Source organism: Myotis brandtii, unplaced genomic scaffold (genome assembly GCF_000412655.1).
Source record: "Myotis brandtii unplaced genomic scaffold, ASM41265v1 scaffold233, whole genome shotgun sequence".
NCBI classification, from domain to species: Eukaryota; Metazoa; Chordata; class Mammalia; order Chiroptera; family Vespertilionidae; genus Myotis; species Myotis brandtii.
This window is the reverse complement of record NW_005358773.1, coordinates 345,986-363,201: the sequence shown is the minus strand read 5'-3', so window position 1 is coordinate 363,201 and position 17,216 is coordinate 345,986. Positions and strand designations below refer to the sequence as shown.

The following is a 17,216-nucleotide window of genomic DNA, read 5'->3' as shown; positions in this document are numbered from 1 at the left end:
GACTAAAAGTAGATTTGTGGTTGCCAGCGACTGACAGAGGGGGCAATGCAGGTAATATGTGCAGGGTTTCTGTATGGGGTGATGAAAATGTTCTGGTATTAGATAGTGGTGATGCACAACCCCGTGAATATGCCAAAAAACCATCGAACTGTATACTTTAAATGGGTAACATTACATGAATTATATATCAACTAGAGGCCCAGTGCACGAAAATCGTGCACTGGGGAGGGGGGGTCCCTCAGACTGGCCTGCGCTCTCTCACAGTCCAGGAGCCCTCGGGGGATGTCCGACTGACCGCTTAGGCCCGCTCCTAGGGGAGTGGGCTTAAGCAGGCAGTCGGATATCTTTAGCTCCCGCCACTGCCGCTGTGGCTTCTAGCTGAGTGGCACTGCCCCTGTGGGAGCACACTGACCACCAGGGGGCAGCTCCTGTGTTGAGCGACTGCCCCCTGGTGGTCAGTGCACATCACAGTGACTGGTCATTCAGCCACTGGGTCGATTTGCATATTAGCCTGTTATTATATAGAATAAAGCTGATAAAATAATCAAATATACTAAAATCAAATGCATTAACACTAAATTACAGTTGGCCCTAAAACACAGGTTTGAACTGTGTGGGTCCACTTATACATGTATTTTTTTCAGTAACTACCTGTACTGTTTTCAATTCACTGTTGGGAGTCCACGGATGTAAAGGGCTGACTATATACACTGATTGACACCATTTTATATAGGGGACTTGAGTATCCATAGATTTTGGTGCCCATTGGGCATCCTGGAATCCATCCCCTGCAGATACTGTGGGACAACTTAAGTTTTTGAAGGAGTCAAAAGTTATACACAGATTTCTGACTGTGCAGGAGGTTAGCACCCCTTACCCCTGCACTGTTCAAGAGTCTACTTGTAGTCTACACACACACACACACACACACACACACACAACCCACTTGGGCTTTAGAATACATCTTCCTTCCTAGGACCACCATGCAATCTCTCATTTCTATATAACTTAATCTCAAAAGATTTCTAAGGGTCTAACAAAAGACACCTATGCATTAATCCCAAAACAATGCATATTAATAACTTTCTAAGCCCAAAGTCATACCAGAATTTCCATTTCACCTCTTTTATCCTTTTACTTCCAAATAAACTGCCCTTTTTCTCACGTGTGTCTCATTGCTGTATCTCCCTCTCTGGTCTGCATGTCACCTACAGGTCCACCAGGGTTTATCATTATGGCCTATCCATATACCTTACCCACTGCTTCCACTGACTACATATTTACAAAGAGATGTTCTGAGCATCCTCAAATATATCCCAATCCAAAACCTTCTTAGGACTCGAGTCCCATAACTTTCTGTCTTTTTTGCAAGTGGTTTTCGTTATATAAAGATTATCATTTTTGTTTTGTTTTGTTTAGTTAATCCTCCACCTGAGGATATTTTTACATTGATTTTTTTTTTTAAGAGAGACTGGAAGGGTGAGGGAGAGACAGAGAGAAACACAAATGTGAGGGAGACACATCTATTGGTTGCCTCCTACATGCACCCTGACCAGAGCCAGGGATTGACCCTGCAAACGAGGTTTGTACCCTTGACTGGAATTGAACCCGTGACCCTTCAGATTGAGGGCCAACACTAACCACTGAGCAAAGAGGCCAGGGTAAGATGATCTTCATTTTCAGATACAGTAAGGGTCACTGTTATTACTTTATTTACCCTATTCTTAAGAAGGGAGAAAGTGGCAGGGATTCTCCATTTCAGTTGAACACTAAAGACACGGGAGAAAACCAGTGTGTCGGGCAGCTTGGCCAGGGGGAGCCCAGCTATGCAAACCTGACCAGTGTTCCTGACCTGGACCACCAGCGGCTTCCGTAGGTGCCGGTTCTGCAACTTCCGGGGCTTTGGCAAGAAGAAATCCGACTGCATCTATGAGGAAAACAGTGCCCGATCCCTGAGTGTTTTCACAGCAAACATGGGTCTGCAGGCAAGCAGAGGGGAGCATTCCCTGCACTTACACTGATGGAGTTCAGATGCTGAAGGAAAGTCAATTCTGTCTCTTTATTAGGAGAGAAGAGCTTCCCGTGTCGGCTGTTGGGCGGCAAAGTTGTTGGGACAGCAAAAAGGCCACCATCTGAGTCACTGCTTCCTGTACTAGAGGAACCAGCCACCAAGAGGGGTCTTGGAGGGTTTCTCAAACCTAGAAAAGGAGAAGGGAAGTGAATAGAATACCCTCACCCAGCAACATCTCCAGTGTGGAGTTCTACTGGAAAGAAAATCAAGAATTCCTGACAACCTGTTCTGTTTCCTGGAAAGGAGTTCCCTTTTTCTTAGTCCCATAAAACCTGCTTTCCCATCTTTCTCCCTGAAATTCTAGTTTCCAACCTGAGCAGATCATAGCTCTTCCTGACAGGATAAAGAAACTTTACCATTTTGTTTGAGCCTTGGTGGGAAAGGCAGCTAGGCATTCATTTTTCAGAGCTAGACGAACCTAGCAGAATATCTAGTGTAGAACAGAGGTCAGCAAACTCTCTCTTTAAAGATAATAAATATTGCTTTGTGGGCCTGCAGACTCTGCTAATCTCAATTCTGCAGCTGTAGTACAAAAGCAGCTACAGGCAACATGTGTATGCACCAGTGAGCACAACCATGTACCAATAAAACTTTATTTACAACAACTAGGCCATAGGCCATAGTTTGCTGATGCCTGGTCTAAATCTGTAATTATACAGAAAACCGACCCAGAAATAGAGGGACAGAAAGTAGGTATTTAGGAACCACTATTTTGGGACTCTGCTAGCTGTTACCATAGATGCTGCTGCAAAGCACCCTTGATTCATGGTAGAATGGATCTCCTTCCCTTCTTCTTCTTTTTCTTTTTTTAAAAGATATTTTTATTGATTCCAGAGAGGTAGGGAGAGGGAGAGAGAAACATCAACGATGAGAAAGAATCATTGATCGGCTGCCTCCTGCACTCCCCCTACTGGGGATCGAGCCCACAACCCAGGCATGTGCCCTGACTGGGAATTGAATTGTGACCCCCTGGTTCGTAGATTGAGGCTCAACCACTGAGCCATACTGGCCTGGCTCCTTCCCCTTTTCTTTATTTGCAAATCTGTGAGGTTACACTGACACTCATGGTATCAGAGACCAGGTCTTCTAAGCACTGGTATGGATTCTAGCACTGCAGGTGGATTAGTCCAGAAGGATCCTTAATTAAGAAAGAGGATGGATATTAAAGAGTACACAGAATCGAAAATTTTAAAAACAGAATGCAAAAAGAATATACAATCTACCAGCTAGCCCTACTATCAAGTACAGTGACTATATCTGCGAGAACAACCAATTCACAGTATGCTGCTGCCCTCCTCATGAAGTATAGCAAGGAATCAGGATCAAGGTGGAGAAAACAAAACTAAGAGCTGCAGGAGGTGGAGAGCCTGACACAGCAGCAGCCCAGTTTTCCTAAAGGCCCCTATGAAGTGCTCTCAAGGAAATGGAATCTTCGAGCACTTAACAGGCGGGCTATTTGCAACACAGTAAATAAGAGAAGACATAATGCTAATAACGTTCACTGACCAGAAAATAACCCTAGAGCAGGGATTTTCAAATTTTGTTGCCACAAGTCTTTTTAAAACATGCAACATCTGAGCATTTAGTCAGGGGCACTAACCTCTATTCCAGCAGTTCTCAACCTGTGGGTCGCGAACAATGAAACTACATCCTGCATATCAGATATTTACATGACGATTCATAACAGTATCAAAATTACAGTTATGAAGTAGCAACAAAAATAATTTTATGGTTGGGGGTCACCATAACATGAGGAACCGTATTAAAGGGTCGCGGGCATTAAGAAGGTTGAGAACCACTGCTCTATTCCCTTAAAATGTCAAATAAAAACAATGACAACAGCCAACACAATAGCCGTCCATGTGAATGAGTCAAAATTATGCTTTTTTTTTTTGGTCAGATGGGCAAAAAGTGTATTTTTTGGTGTGCCGCAGGATTTTAGTAATTAGTTGATGTATGCCATCAGATGTAAAAGGTTGAAAATCGCAGCCCTAGACCACCGTTAAAACACCAAGACCCTAGGTCTCTTCAGCCAAAAAGTTATTGCAGGTTTTGGGGCACCCATCTAGATCAGAGTAAGATCAGAGGCAGGACCGCCTCACCTCTTGTATGATGCACACGGGTCACCATTGCAAGGACCAGGACAGCAGAGGGTCCTGAAACTCCTCATGCCTGGGGTGGAGGCCTTTGTGGCCACAGGACACAAAGGAACACGCCAGGCCTCAGCCCCACTATCCCTGCATCCCCATCTCACCAGGTCAGTCTCAGGAAGAGTTACAAGACTTTGCTGGAAGAGAGGAAGGAAGGCTCAAGTGCTGTCAGCATAGCCTTACACCAGGGCCGCACAACACATGCATGTTTCTTTTTCTACCTTTAAAATTCAGGATTCTAGCCATGGCAATTATTAATGTTTTACTATAAAAATACTAAGCAAGGCCAGGCCGGTGTGGATCAGTGGTTGAGTGTTGACCTAGGAACCAGGAGGTCACAGTTTGATTCCTGGTCAGGGCACATGCCTGGGTTGTGGGCTCGATCTCCAGTAGGGGGCGTGCAGGAGGCAGCCCATCAATGATTTTCTCTCATTCACTGATGTTTCTCTTTCTCTTTCCCTCTCCCTTCCTCTCAGAAATCAATAAAAATATACTTAAAAAAATAAAACTAAGCAAGGAAAACTGATGCCTCAGGGAAGCAGGTCAGGTTGATCCTGGTTTTATGTACCCAGTAACCCAAATAAGGACCCTGAATTAAAATGTCTCCCAGATATACAACTGGGGCAAAGGAACACAGTGGACTGGCAGGTTTGTGTTGTATTGCTGGGACTTCCCTGAACTTAGGTTTCTTTACTCGAATATTTTAGGTGTAAAGAAAAACAGTCTCATGGACAATAGGGTGGTGAAGACCTGTGGGGGTGGGTAGGGGCTGGGAGGAGAAGGGTAAAGGGTGGAAAAATGAGAAATATCTATAATACTATGAACAATAAAAAAATATTAAAAAATAAAAAATTTTTATAAATGAAAATGTAATACTGTCAACAATAAAAAATATTAAAAAGGAAAACCGTCTCTAGAAGATTCAGTAAGAACCAACCCTTCTCAGCCTCTAAACCTCCAACTCAGCATGTTATGGAGGCTTCTGCTGCCCGCACAAAGCCCAATCCTCCCAAGTGAATGGACTGACAAGGGCTACCCATGTTTTCCACTGGCTCATGCACCCTAGGTCCCAAAGCCCTTGGTGACAGGCCCACATTCACCCTCCCTCTGAGGAAATGGTGATTTCCGTTTCCTCACCTCCCCCGCTGGACCGTGGCTGACTGGAGCCAGGCCTCAGGAATCCCTGTGCCTTCAGACCTGGCACAGCCCCCATGCCCAGTGGGGCACCCAGAATGGTGGGCCCTTGGTCAAAGTGGCTGCTGAGCCTCACCTGAGGAGGGACAAGGCGCAGAGCTGGGAGAGAAGGTCTTGCTGTTGCGAAGGGCAGACTGGTTTCGAGGGCAGCGGGGGCTCCGGGAGCTGATGTTCACCACCTTCCCTGGGGGGGTCGTCGACTGTTCCTCCTGGGCGGGTCTCGCTGAGGCCATGGAGCTGGCGTTCGATTCTGGAGCCTAGGTCAGAAATGGGCAGAAACAACAGCCACACTCAGCCCATGAACAATGGTTCTGGAATGAGTGCCCAGGAGCAGGAGGCACCAGAACTCCCTGAAATCAGATGGACAGCAAAGGCTAAGCGACCACATTCCATGATGGCAAAGGAAAGCACCCCTGCGTCACTCCGCAGTGCCAGCATTCACAATCACCAGTCAGCTGGGCACTGAGGGAACCAGGGCTCTCCCTCCTGAAACCTCTGCCCTCACTGCCCACAGGCAGGTGGCATGGACTGGCAAACCATCAGGAAGTGACTAGAGGAAGGGAGGGAGGGGGGACATATAGCTGAAAGCATTGAGCACCCCAGCCCGCCCAGGAAGGGCTCTCGCTGCCAAAAGATGCTGAATTGTAGGGACCGCAACTAGCCTTTAGAAAACAAGCCTAAGACAACTGCCGTGGCCTCTTCTTATTGCGAGTAGAAAAGACATACAGATTTAACTTCTAGAATGAAACGCAATCACAGCCGAAGAGCTCCCTGCTGAATCAAATCCCAAACCCCAGGGGTTTCATAGACTGCTGCCTGAGGGCACTGCCTCCACTCTTGAGCCCTCAACAGAGACACCCTTCCATCCAGCTGTTCTCACCCTGGTGACTTTACCAACCCCGTCCTCCACATTCTCCGAGGTACCCACACCCAAGGCCCACTGGGGGACCTTGCAGTAAATTACAGAACCCATTATCCACACTCTCAGCACAGCCTCACCTGCTCTGCCTGCCAGAGGCCCCATGCCTCCTCTGTACCTCCCATGGCCCTTCAGCCCCCAGCCCTGACCCTCCTTCTCCTTTCCATAGGACCCCTCCCCTTACCCCACCCCCCTACCTCTTCCTGCTTAGCTTATTCAATCTGACTCACTATTCAATTGTCCAACCGAGTGCCCAGTCAGCCTCTTGTCAGCATTCTGACCCCCGGGCACTTGCTCTTGTCAGCGATCACCCAAACCTCAGCAGGAGGGAGACCAAAAGGCCAGGCTATCCATCTTTAACTCAAGGTTCCCATTCTCAGCGGGGGCCTCTGGTCAGCAGCTCTCGCACCCGAGAAGCATCAGCATCACCTGGTAGAGGGTGTCAAAACATGGTCTATCACCCGGCTGGTGTGACTCAAGGTTGAGTGTCAACCTATGAACCAGGAGGTCACAGTTCCATTCCTGGTTGGGGCACATGCCTGCTTGGGTTGCAGGCTCAATCCCCAGTGGGGGACGTGCAGGAGGCAGCCAATCAATGATTCTCTCTCAACACTGATGTTTATATATCTCTGTCCCTCTCCCTTCCTCTCTGCAATCAATAAAAATCTATATTTTTAAAAAACCATGGTGATAGGGCCCCAAGAACTGCATCTCTAGCAAGTTCCCAGGTGAAGATGAGACTGTTGACAGGGGACCCACTTTGGGAACCATGGCTCTGAGCACTCTGCTTTGTATTCTCTGCAATAGTATTTCCAACCTGCTCCACTCTCCTCTTCAGTTGAGGCCAAGGCCACTACCTCAGCCGTGTTTCCTCCAGCCTTCTCAGGAGCCAGTCTAGCCTGGCCTCCTTCCATAAGGTATTGGACATACTCATGTGTCCCCCAGTCTCTTTTCCTGACCCCCTCCAAAAGACAAACTTGAAAACGTTTTTAAACTCATAACCTCTGCTCAGTCACCCTAGTATTGCCCATGCCTGACCGAGGGGCACCTCCACGCTGCGAAATCCAAAGGCCATCTCTCACCCTCAGGCCTTGCCTCACCAGCCTCTGCAGCATCCAGCCAGTTCCCACCCACCTCTCTCACAAGGCACTGATTGACTTCACCTGCTCCACTGAGAGCCTCTGTGTGCAAGCACTGCCTGGGGCACAACTGAGAAAACGGAGAGGAACCTGGTGGGAGAGTCAACCAGAAACCAAGGCAGAACAGCAAATTCACAGACTGAGCGTCTGTTCAGGGAAAGTGGAAGGTGTGGTGTGTGTTCTCAGGCACCGCTTACACTTGGTACTGACTGTGAATCAGTACTGAGGGGTGCACAGTGAGCCTGCAGTCCTGGCCTGTCCCCCAAAGCCACAGCATTCAGCTCCCTCAGCTGTCCCTCCGGGAACCTATGAGCCTCCAGGCTTCTAAACACCACGCATACACTGCTATTTCGGGAACAGCCTGCATTAGGACTCTGCTCGTGTCCAGGAGATCCTACAAGACTTTCCCATCAGCAAGTCTCTGCCCCATTTGCAGCTCTGCTAATCAGCCTCCCCTGGCTGGGGTCACATGCCATGGCCTACCTGGCATGACCACCCACTTCCTGGGCCACCATGGTCACTCCCTGGGCTCAGGGATCCACCCACTCACCTTGGACCCTCCTGAGGAGCCCCAGACTACTTCAACTAGCCGTCTCCTGGACAGCGACCCACGGAGGTCGGCCTGCAGAGGTTTCCTGGGTGCAGCCCCACAAAGCTAAGCCCCACACCATGCAGCTCTCAGCCCCAGCATTCCATTTTCCCCTCCAGCTCCACTCCCTTCACTGAGGCTGTGCCACCACTGTCCTCCCAGGACAGCCATTCTGAAGTGCAAACCCGACCTTGTCATTCCTCTGCAGAAACCTGCAACCCTCCCGACACCTAGAGAAAGTCCAATCTGGCTCCGTCCTGGCCAAGCCTGCCACCTCACCTCTGTACACTGACCCCTTGGCTGGCACGCTCAGGGCTCAGCAGAATCACTGGAGCCTAGCAAGGCCCAACAGGCATGGCCTGCTGGTTGCTGTCCTCTTTGGAGCCCTGTGTGAGCCTAGAAGCAGAAGACAGGGCCCTTGTCTGGCAAGAAGCCAAAACCCTGGCCAGTGCTCAGCATGGCCTCGCTCAATAAAATGAAACATGGTCTGTGAGAACCTCTGCCTCTCTGGTCACTGAGGTCCCTGCCTCCTGCCCTTCCCTGAGGAGCCAGTGGGACTCCTGACCACCTGCTATGGGGCTGGGCCTGATTGCCCTCTGGGTGCCAACAGAGCCGTGCGGACACTCACTCACCAGTCTGGGGTTGACCTCAGTGGAGATGAGCTTCAGGAGGCAGCTGAGGAGGCGCTGCTTGTGAAAGGCAGCAGGTGGGGAACCACCAGGGGCCTGGCCCTCGGGGCCCAGCTCGGCCAGCCAGTCATACTCCAGCTGCAGCTTGCTTGGCTTTCCCATCATGAGGTAGACTTCGGCCAGTGTCAGGCTCTCGGAGGTCTGCAGGTTCCAGCCCTCTTCGCGGAGCTGCTGGGCCAGCCGGCTGGCAGGGACATCTTTTGGAGGCTTGGCAGAAGGCTGTCCCTGAGGTGGCGGGGGGTCCGAGGGGCTCACCTTCTCCTGGGGCTCCTCCGCAGGAGCATCTGCTGAGTCTTTAGTGCAAACATCTGGCTGGAGCCCTGGGCTGGGCTGAGGCTCCAGGCCAGATAGGCCACGGACAGGAGACGGTGCCCTGGTCTGGGCAAGGTTGGCCACCTCTGCGCTGCTGGGGGCTTGAGTCTCTGGGGAGACACAGGCCGAGAGCCGAGAGTCTGCACAGTGGCACGGCTCAGGGAGGATGAGGTCCTGGCAGGACTTCATGTAGCGGGGGAAGGGGTCTAGGAGAGAGAGATCGTCCTCCAGCTCTGGGAGCTGGCCACAGGCACAAGTCGTGGCCCCGGGCTCTTTGGCTGGGCCGTCCCCAACCTCTACAGGAGCTGCCGTAGGGGTCTGTACCCCAGCATCCTGGAGCCCAGGGGGAAGCCTGTCGGGAGCGTTCGGGCTGCTGAGGCTTGGGGCAGCCCCCTCCCCAAGGGCACTTTCAGGGGAACTCTCTCCAGAGCTCTGAGAAGTGTCCATGGAGGGAGGAGGCCGCCCCCCGCCCTTGCCTTCGGTGCCGCTCCTTGGGCACTTCACTTGGCCCCTGGCTGTACCCTGCCCGCTCTGGATGCCCAGGATCTGAGCTGGAGGCAGTGTGTGGGCATCTTTGGAGCTCTGTTTGCACCGGCCACCCTCCTGCCAGTGCACCGTGCAGAAGGCCTTAGAGTGCACCACACGGGCCACTCCTGGAAGTGGGGTCAGCGTACAGTTCTCCCCAGGGAACAGGTGCAGCATTACTTTCTCCTGTGACGGCTCCACAAACGAATCCTGCAGCTGCCGCTCCGCGAGCGTCTTCCGCTTAGCGCACTGTCAAGGAACCATCTGTAGCAGCACCCGCCCCTGGGCATCACAGGGCCTTGGGAAAGGCATGACTCAGGTATTTCCTTCTTTAGGAACCTACTCCTAGCACACACTGTTCTTGCTGTGGACTGGGCAGGGCTGGGAGCTGGCTAAGGAGACGTCTGACACTATCCTTAGTCATTTGATCAATCTGCTCCCAGGGATGTTTACCCCATACCCCACGGGCCAGATGGTAGTTGCTCACCACATGGAGGGCTGCTGTGACACAGTTCTAACACTGCAAGGTAAAAGGGGACCACACACCCAAAACCCGGAGGAAAAGGGGCTATGGATTTTAGTTCTGGCTGTATACCATCTCACAGCATAGCTGCTACGCCACATTGGCCCCAGTGCAATCCTGGGAGTGACAGGCAGGACAGACACCATTCTGAGGCAGCAGATGCTGTAGATATGATGGTGGTGGTGGTGCGGGGGGGTTGCTTTAGTAGGAAAAAGATACAATTCGCACTTCATGGAGCTCCCATTTCTGCTTCAAAAATTCAATGAGGCTGGAGACCTTCCGATGAAGTTCCACGATCATCCTATAGGAAACAAAAATGGGAAGAGGAAAGCTGTTACCATGGGGATAGAACCTTCTGAAGAGCCCCCGGGCTGCTGGCAGCAAGTCAATGCCATAAAGAGTAAGGTACCACGGCGGGGCCAGAGCCATGATGACTCCTTTTCTTAAAAATGAACCTTTTAAATTGAGTAACTAGAGACTCATATGAAACTGCAAGAAGATAAAGCAGAGACCTATCTGCCCTTCACAGTGCAAGATCTCACCCAGAACATGGACCTGGGCACAGCCCACCTAACTATTCTAATAAGCACCTTTTGGGTCAGAAGGGGAGGCCTGGCCAGCCTTAATAACCCCGAGAAATAAAAATACACATGGGAGGAACGAAGCACAGACACACCACCATGTGGATGCTCAGCACCTGAAAACATGATGCTCAGTGTGAGGTCAGAAAGAAAGGACTATAATAGGAGATTCCGCTTATGTCTAACGTCCAGAACAGCCAATCTATAGAGGCAGAAGGTACATCTGCGATTGCTGGGGGCCAAGGACCAGGGGCGGGGGGATGAGAAGCAACTGTTTAGTGGAAACCAGGCTTCCTTTTGGAGTGCCAAAAATATTCTGGAACTAAATAGAAATGGTAGCTGTACAACACTGTGAAAGTACTCAAGTGTCCTAATTGGGATACCTAGAAATGGCTAATGGTTAATTCTATGTTATGTGACTTTTACCTCAATCTATAAAAATAAAAATGTGTAACTGGAAAATGGTCTGTACTCGCCGTGGTGCCCCATCCACAAATCAGATACCAAACTTTAGGGAATGGTAAGAGGCAATGGAAAGGGAATGGGGGAAATGCTATAGTCATCAACTTGCTAATCACGACATCTTTCTACATCCGCTCCTGGCCTGCGAGACTCACGCCTCCAGGCCCCCAGCAGTACACTACCCTCACCCTACCCCCATGGAATTTTGGAGCATCACTCAGGGGTCCATGAGGGAACCCATATACCACCCTCTGTTCACATCCCTCCCAGCTGGCTCCCTACCAAACTCCAAAGGCAGTTACCTGAGCCTGGGGTTCTGGGAGAGGCTCTGTACGCGGGCCCAGGCATGATTGTTCCTTGGCTGTAGCTCTACGGGGACTCTCAAGGGCAGACGCACTGGCTTCTGGTCCTCTTCATCACTCAGGCCTGCGACAAGAAGGGGCTGTGAGAGCCTGGCCAATAGACTGCCATGCAGAAGGCAAAGTGGTTGGCCAGACAACTCGGTCAGGAGGAACCGTGGACAAATGGCCTGGGAGGCGAAGCAGAGCTGGCAGAGAAGCCCACGAGAACCGCTAACATGGCCACTAGGGTACCCGCAAAGCTGGAGGCCTGCGACAAGAAGGGGCTGTGAGAGCCTGGCCAACAGACTGCCATGCAGAAGGCAACGTGGTTGGCCAGACAACTCGGTCAGGAGGAGCCGTGGACAAATGGCCTGGGAGGTGAAGCAGAGCTGGCAGAGAAGCGCCAACATGGCCACTAGGGTACCCGCCAAGCTGTGGCAATGACTGGGCCACACGAGGCCACGGGACTCCCTCCTGCCACCACTCACACTACTGAATGCTGTGAGTGGACACACTGCTTTGGACCCAAGAATTGCTCATGGGTTTGGGAATGCTCGGACACAGAGCTCGGCCTATCGAATGCTAAATGGAGAAGAGAAAACACGCCCCCAACCCCACCCCACCTTCTACATACCGTCTGGGTCACAGAGCTTCTTCAGGGCTCGGCACATGGGCGCTTTGATTCGAAGGTTTCTTCCTTTGTAACGCACTGTGGTGGCCCTGGGAAAATTTTTAAAGAAATGCTGAGACCTCTCAATGAACAGTAGCTCCCTGTCCTGCGCAGGGAGGCCCTGGCTGGGCACCCATCCTGGCCTTCAGAGCTCCTGCTCAGCCCTATGGCTCTGGATGTCCAATACTTTCCCACTCACACCTCACACTGCAAAGGGGATGCCTGTCATTCACAGGAAACTTGCCCTGCCTCCTGCCTGGTGATGGGCGCGGCATCAGCTGCCGTCTGACCCTCTGGAAAGCCCATGACAGTGAGCCCCCCTCAGATACCAGATGATGTACCCTTCTCTCCTCTTCCTCCACAGGATCCCTTGTGAATAAGTTTCAACCCATCTCTATGTGACCTCAACCCAACTCAGAGACCACATCTTCACGTCAGCAATGTCCCCCAGCCCCCCAGTACCTCTGGAAACCATACTACTGGGACCTGGGGTACGGGGCACTCACAGCCAGCAGGCACAGGGCATCAAGTCAGTGGGCCTGCTTCAAGTCTGTCTGTCACAGATGCCAGTGACACTGTGAGCACTGCTGTGGCAGGACTTTAGATAGTGTTAGAATTAAAGAAATACTTTAAACGAGTACAAAAGCCACAAAAATAGTTTCTTCTAATAAACACACTTAGAATGCTTTGGAATTACTCAATAAGGGTAGATTGTTTTTTTAAAATGGCAGTCAAGTGAGTGCGGACAAGACAACTGTGAAAGACTGAGGGTGACTGGAAGCACCCTACAGCCCCACTGCCGTGCATTTCTATGCTCGTTCCGCTTGAAAACGGTTAATTGCAATGCATCTTGACTAAGCTTCTAAAATAAAAACAACCCAGAACTCTGAGGATGGGCCCCATCAAAGAAAAGGCCTTGGCCAGCCAGCTGTGTCTGGTAAGCAAATGTAGGTTTCTGTTTTACAAAAGTTTCAAGGTCCGTGTATATTGTTTTATAACTGTTTTTTTGTTTGTTTGTCTGTTTTCTAGAGGCAAACATATAACCTATTCTTTTTATTTCTATTTAAAACCAAGTCACCTTAGCAAGTGGATTTGCAGACAGGGAAGAGAAACCATGGGCAGGAAAGGTTTATGTTTCTGTTCTCCAGCATCCACACAACAGGGAGGTTTGCCCATGTTGTACTCAGTAATGGGTGTCATGAAGTTTTATGACTCTGTTTTAACCAACTTTTCTAATTGGCTAACTCCCAGCTGTGGCCCCAGAAAGCCAGCCCCCCCAATTCTGTAAGGAGGAGCAATTCAGAGAGGATAAGAGTCCACATGAACCACCACCACACTCCACTGAGACCAAAGCTTGAGTTTTAGCCACCTGAACTCATGGGCGATCCAGGGCCACAAGGTGCTACTGAAGAGGGAATTGGGAGGAGAGCTTTAAAACAGCAGTAATTGAGCACCAAGTCGAATCTTAACCTCCTCCAATAAAGGGCTCTGGGGACAAGTGGACTTTCCTGCCCATCATCACTTTTTGTTGCATCTGCCCCCAAACAAAACAAAACAGTAGCAGGCAAGACTTAAAGAGCAGGTGGAGCTGTGTCATGTGGCACCTGTGTTTGTGATGATCACATTTTCCGTTAAACTGCTATTTTGTGACTTCCTTTTTTTTAAAAAAAGTGAAATTGAGCAGCCCTCTTTTTATGACTAAATAACCATCCTGAGAATACAATTCCTTTCCTTTTCTCTCAAATGGAAGTTCTATGAGCAGCCTGAGTTTGGAGCCTGTACAAGGTAAAGCCATGTTCAAGCTCACACAGAAAAGGCCTCTCAAGGCCTGGCCCGGTCCTGGGACACGACCTGCACTCCCCACCCTCGCACACCAGCCCCGTGGCGGGAAGACAGGCGAGACTACTGACAGGCCAGGCCAGCTTGACCTCTGATGGAAAGTAACAAAACAGAGGATTCTATCTGAACCCCTGCACTTGAGTGTTACTTTGACAAAACAGGCAACAGAATAATTCCTCTAAGTGCATGGGAGTCTGGCTTTCCATTCTGAGAGGTTTATTTTCTTCTCTACAGTTACTTGATAAATCCAATAAGCATGCTGCTGGGTCTGTGACCAATGTAATAAGATTCAATTTTGGAGCTTTTCTCAATTCATTTACTCTTTTATCTAATTCTATAATTTTATAACAAAAGGAGATCCACAGTTAATTGAAAAAGGTCTGCAGGAGAAGCACAGACAGGAAGTTGGTTAAATACGCAATGCTTTTTGGTCTTAAATCAAGGCACTGTACTAATTTCCCCGCATCTGTTTCACCTTTACAAGCTTTTTGCTTTGTAATAAAAATCTTTTGTCTATTGGTGAAAGAATGGACACAAATCAATAGAACAGAATTAAAGGTCTTGAAAAAGACACACTTAGTACAGTCAATTGACCTTAGATGATGGTCCTTTCTACAGAAAAGGCTGGGACAACTGGACACCCATAGGCCAAAAATATAAACCTAGGTATAAACTTTACATCATATAAAAAAAAAATCCAAAGTAGGGCATGGATTTAAACGTCAAACTATAAATCTTTTAGAAGGAAACAGGCGAACATCTTTGTGACCTTAGTAGGCAAAGGGTTCTTAGCTACAACACGTTAGTCCACAAAAGCAAAGGATGGCAAATTGGATCTAATCAAAACTAAATACTCTGCCCTTTGAAAGACACTAGTAAAGAGATGATGAGACAAGTCACAGAGTGGAAGAAAATATTTACAAATCACCTATCTGATAAAAGACTGGTGTCTAGAACAGCGATCGCCAACCTTTGGGACCTCACGGACCGCTGGTCTAGAATATATAAAGAACTCTCTAAACTCAAACATAAGAAAATAGGTACAAGATTTGAACAAACACGTCACCAAAGAAGAAATAAAAATGGTAAAGGAGCACAGGAAAGATGCTCAACATCATTAGTCATTGGGGAAATGCTAATCAAAACCACAATGAGCCCAGCCAGCGTGGCTCGGTGGTTGAGTATTGACATATGAACTAGGAGGTCACGGCTAGATTCCCGGTCAGGGCACATGCCCAGGTTACAGGCTCCATCCCCAGTATGGCGTGCAGGAGGTAGCCAATCAATGATTCTCTCTCATCATTGATGTTTCTATCTCTCTCCCTCCCCTTCCTCTCTGCAATCAACAAAAACACACACTCACAATGAAATACCACTTCACACCCACTAGGATGGTTCAAAAGGAGCTACTGGAACTCTCCCTGGAAAGTTCTGGCAGTTCCATATAGAGTTAGGCACACACTTACCATCTCCTCCCCTGAAGATGTGCCCAGGAGAAAAATGTTTAAAGTTGGAGCAAATACAGCTTCCACCTGACAAATGCAGGGCAGGTGTAAGGGTGGGAAGGAATATGGGATGCTGAAGCTACAACAGGTAAATGGGGTGGGGAGGTGACAAAAGATCCACAAGGCCATGGCAGGTGGCCTCTTCCTACTTGCCTAATCATACCCCACACACATCCAGGAGGCTCCGTTTGCCCAACACCACCAGTAGTTAAGACTACCTACACTCCTGGCGGTTGGAGTGGGTCTGCTCTTTCACAGGGTGGTGATATCTACATCCTAGTTACTATCATGACTGGCTGCAAAAGGGCAGCAGTTCATAGAAATAAAGCCTTGGGAATGCAACACGAGCATCTGTAAGAGCATCCATGCTGGGCTGGAGCCTGAACAGAAGCACATACAGCGAGCCCCACCTAGCAGGAGCTCACACCTGAGAAACAGGGGCTCACAGGCCATCCAACCCCGGGCTGGGGGAGACAAGAACCAGAGGTACAGGAAGGCGATGCTCTGGATACAGCAGAGGCCAGTGAAGACTGTTCCAGGAGATAGTTTGACCTACAGGACAGCTGAGCTTTGACCAGCAGAGATCTTGGGTGGTGGGGGAGATGACCTAAGACAAGGAACGGAGTGGTCGGGGTGAAAGCGCAGAAGCTCTGCTGGGGTGAGTGGGAGGGACAGATGAGTATTTCTAGTTCTGTATTTCAGAGAACAATGCAAACGCCCAACATGAGCAGGTGGTGTCTCATAATATAATTTGTACTTACCCAACCTGAATGAGCTCATTCAACTTCGTGGCATTCTTGTCATCCATACCTTTAAACAGAAAAGGAAATAGACATGACCTTGGAGCAGTTAGGAGCAAAACTGGTAAAGATATAATTACTTTCTTGTAGAATCCAAACAGAATATCTAAGGTCTTCCAAATAAAACCCCTATGTTAGCTGCAGCCCCTCCCACAAAGTCAAAACAAGGCGTCACCGGCATGTCCTCTCCACACACCCAGACTTTCTCCTGGGACTACTATCTGCCTCTGCACAGATGATCACTCCTCCCAAAAGCCTCTCAGACCCCTGGGCTATGCTGAATCTCCACTCGTCCTCAACTGCGTTTAGAGGCTCCTTCCTCAAGTAACCACTGTGCACATTTCTCCTGCTGGCCTCTAGTTACCTGCGGGCCTGCCTTAGTCAGCTTTGAGCCCTAGGTCCCAGGGTCCGCTGGATGATCAGCCCAGATAATGCACATTTCCTCTGCCCTCCTGGTACTTAGTACTGTCCTCAGGACATGTGGAAACCAAGTCAAGTAACCAGGTAATGGGAGATCTAGGCAGTGGATGTTTGGGTGCTCACTGTAAAGTCTTTGAATGATTCTATATTTTGGGGGGGCGGGGGGAAGGGGCACAAGCTATAAATACACAGCCAGACTGAAAACCAAAGACAAGGACAAAATCTTAAAAGCAGCCAGAGAAAGAAAAGAACATCTCTTCTAGAGGAACCAGGACACAGATGTGACCTCTCACCAGAAACCGTACAAGCCAGAGACAGTGGAACATCTTTAAAGTGATGAAAGAAAAAACCTTTCAGCCCTAACTGGTTTGGCTCAGTGGATAGAGCAACAGCCTGTGGACTGAAGGGTCCAGCATTTGATTCTGGTCAAGGGCACATGCCTGGGTTGCAGGCTCGAATCCCCAGTTGTGGGGTGGGGGGGGGGGGG

General features: G+C 49.5%; 1 protein-coding gene across 1 annotated transcript in view; it reads right to left on the bottom strand.

Moving 5' to 3' along the window:
• Positions 1-17,216, bottom strand: part of CRAMP1 (cramped chromatin regulator homolog 1) — a 65,652-nt gene that overhangs the window by 13,711 nt on the left and 34,725 nt on the right. Inside the window, exons 6-13 of the mRNA XM_014539988.1 lie at positions 16,271-16,319; positions 12,130-12,215; positions 11,457-11,580; positions 10,331-10,412; positions 8,695-9,828; positions 5,492-5,672; positions 2,017-2,198; positions 1,853-1,927 (exon numbers count right to left, since the gene is read on the bottom strand). Coding sequence (XP_014395474.1) covers positions 1,853-1,927; positions 2,017-2,198; positions 5,492-5,672; positions 8,695-9,828; positions 10,331-10,412; positions 11,457-11,580; positions 12,130-12,215; positions 16,271-16,319 — 1,913 coding nt within the window. The remainder of the gene's footprint in view (positions 1-1,852; positions 1,928-2,016; positions 2,199-5,491; positions 5,673-8,694; positions 9,829-10,330; positions 10,413-11,456; positions 11,581-12,129; positions 12,216-16,270; positions 16,320-17,216) is intronic.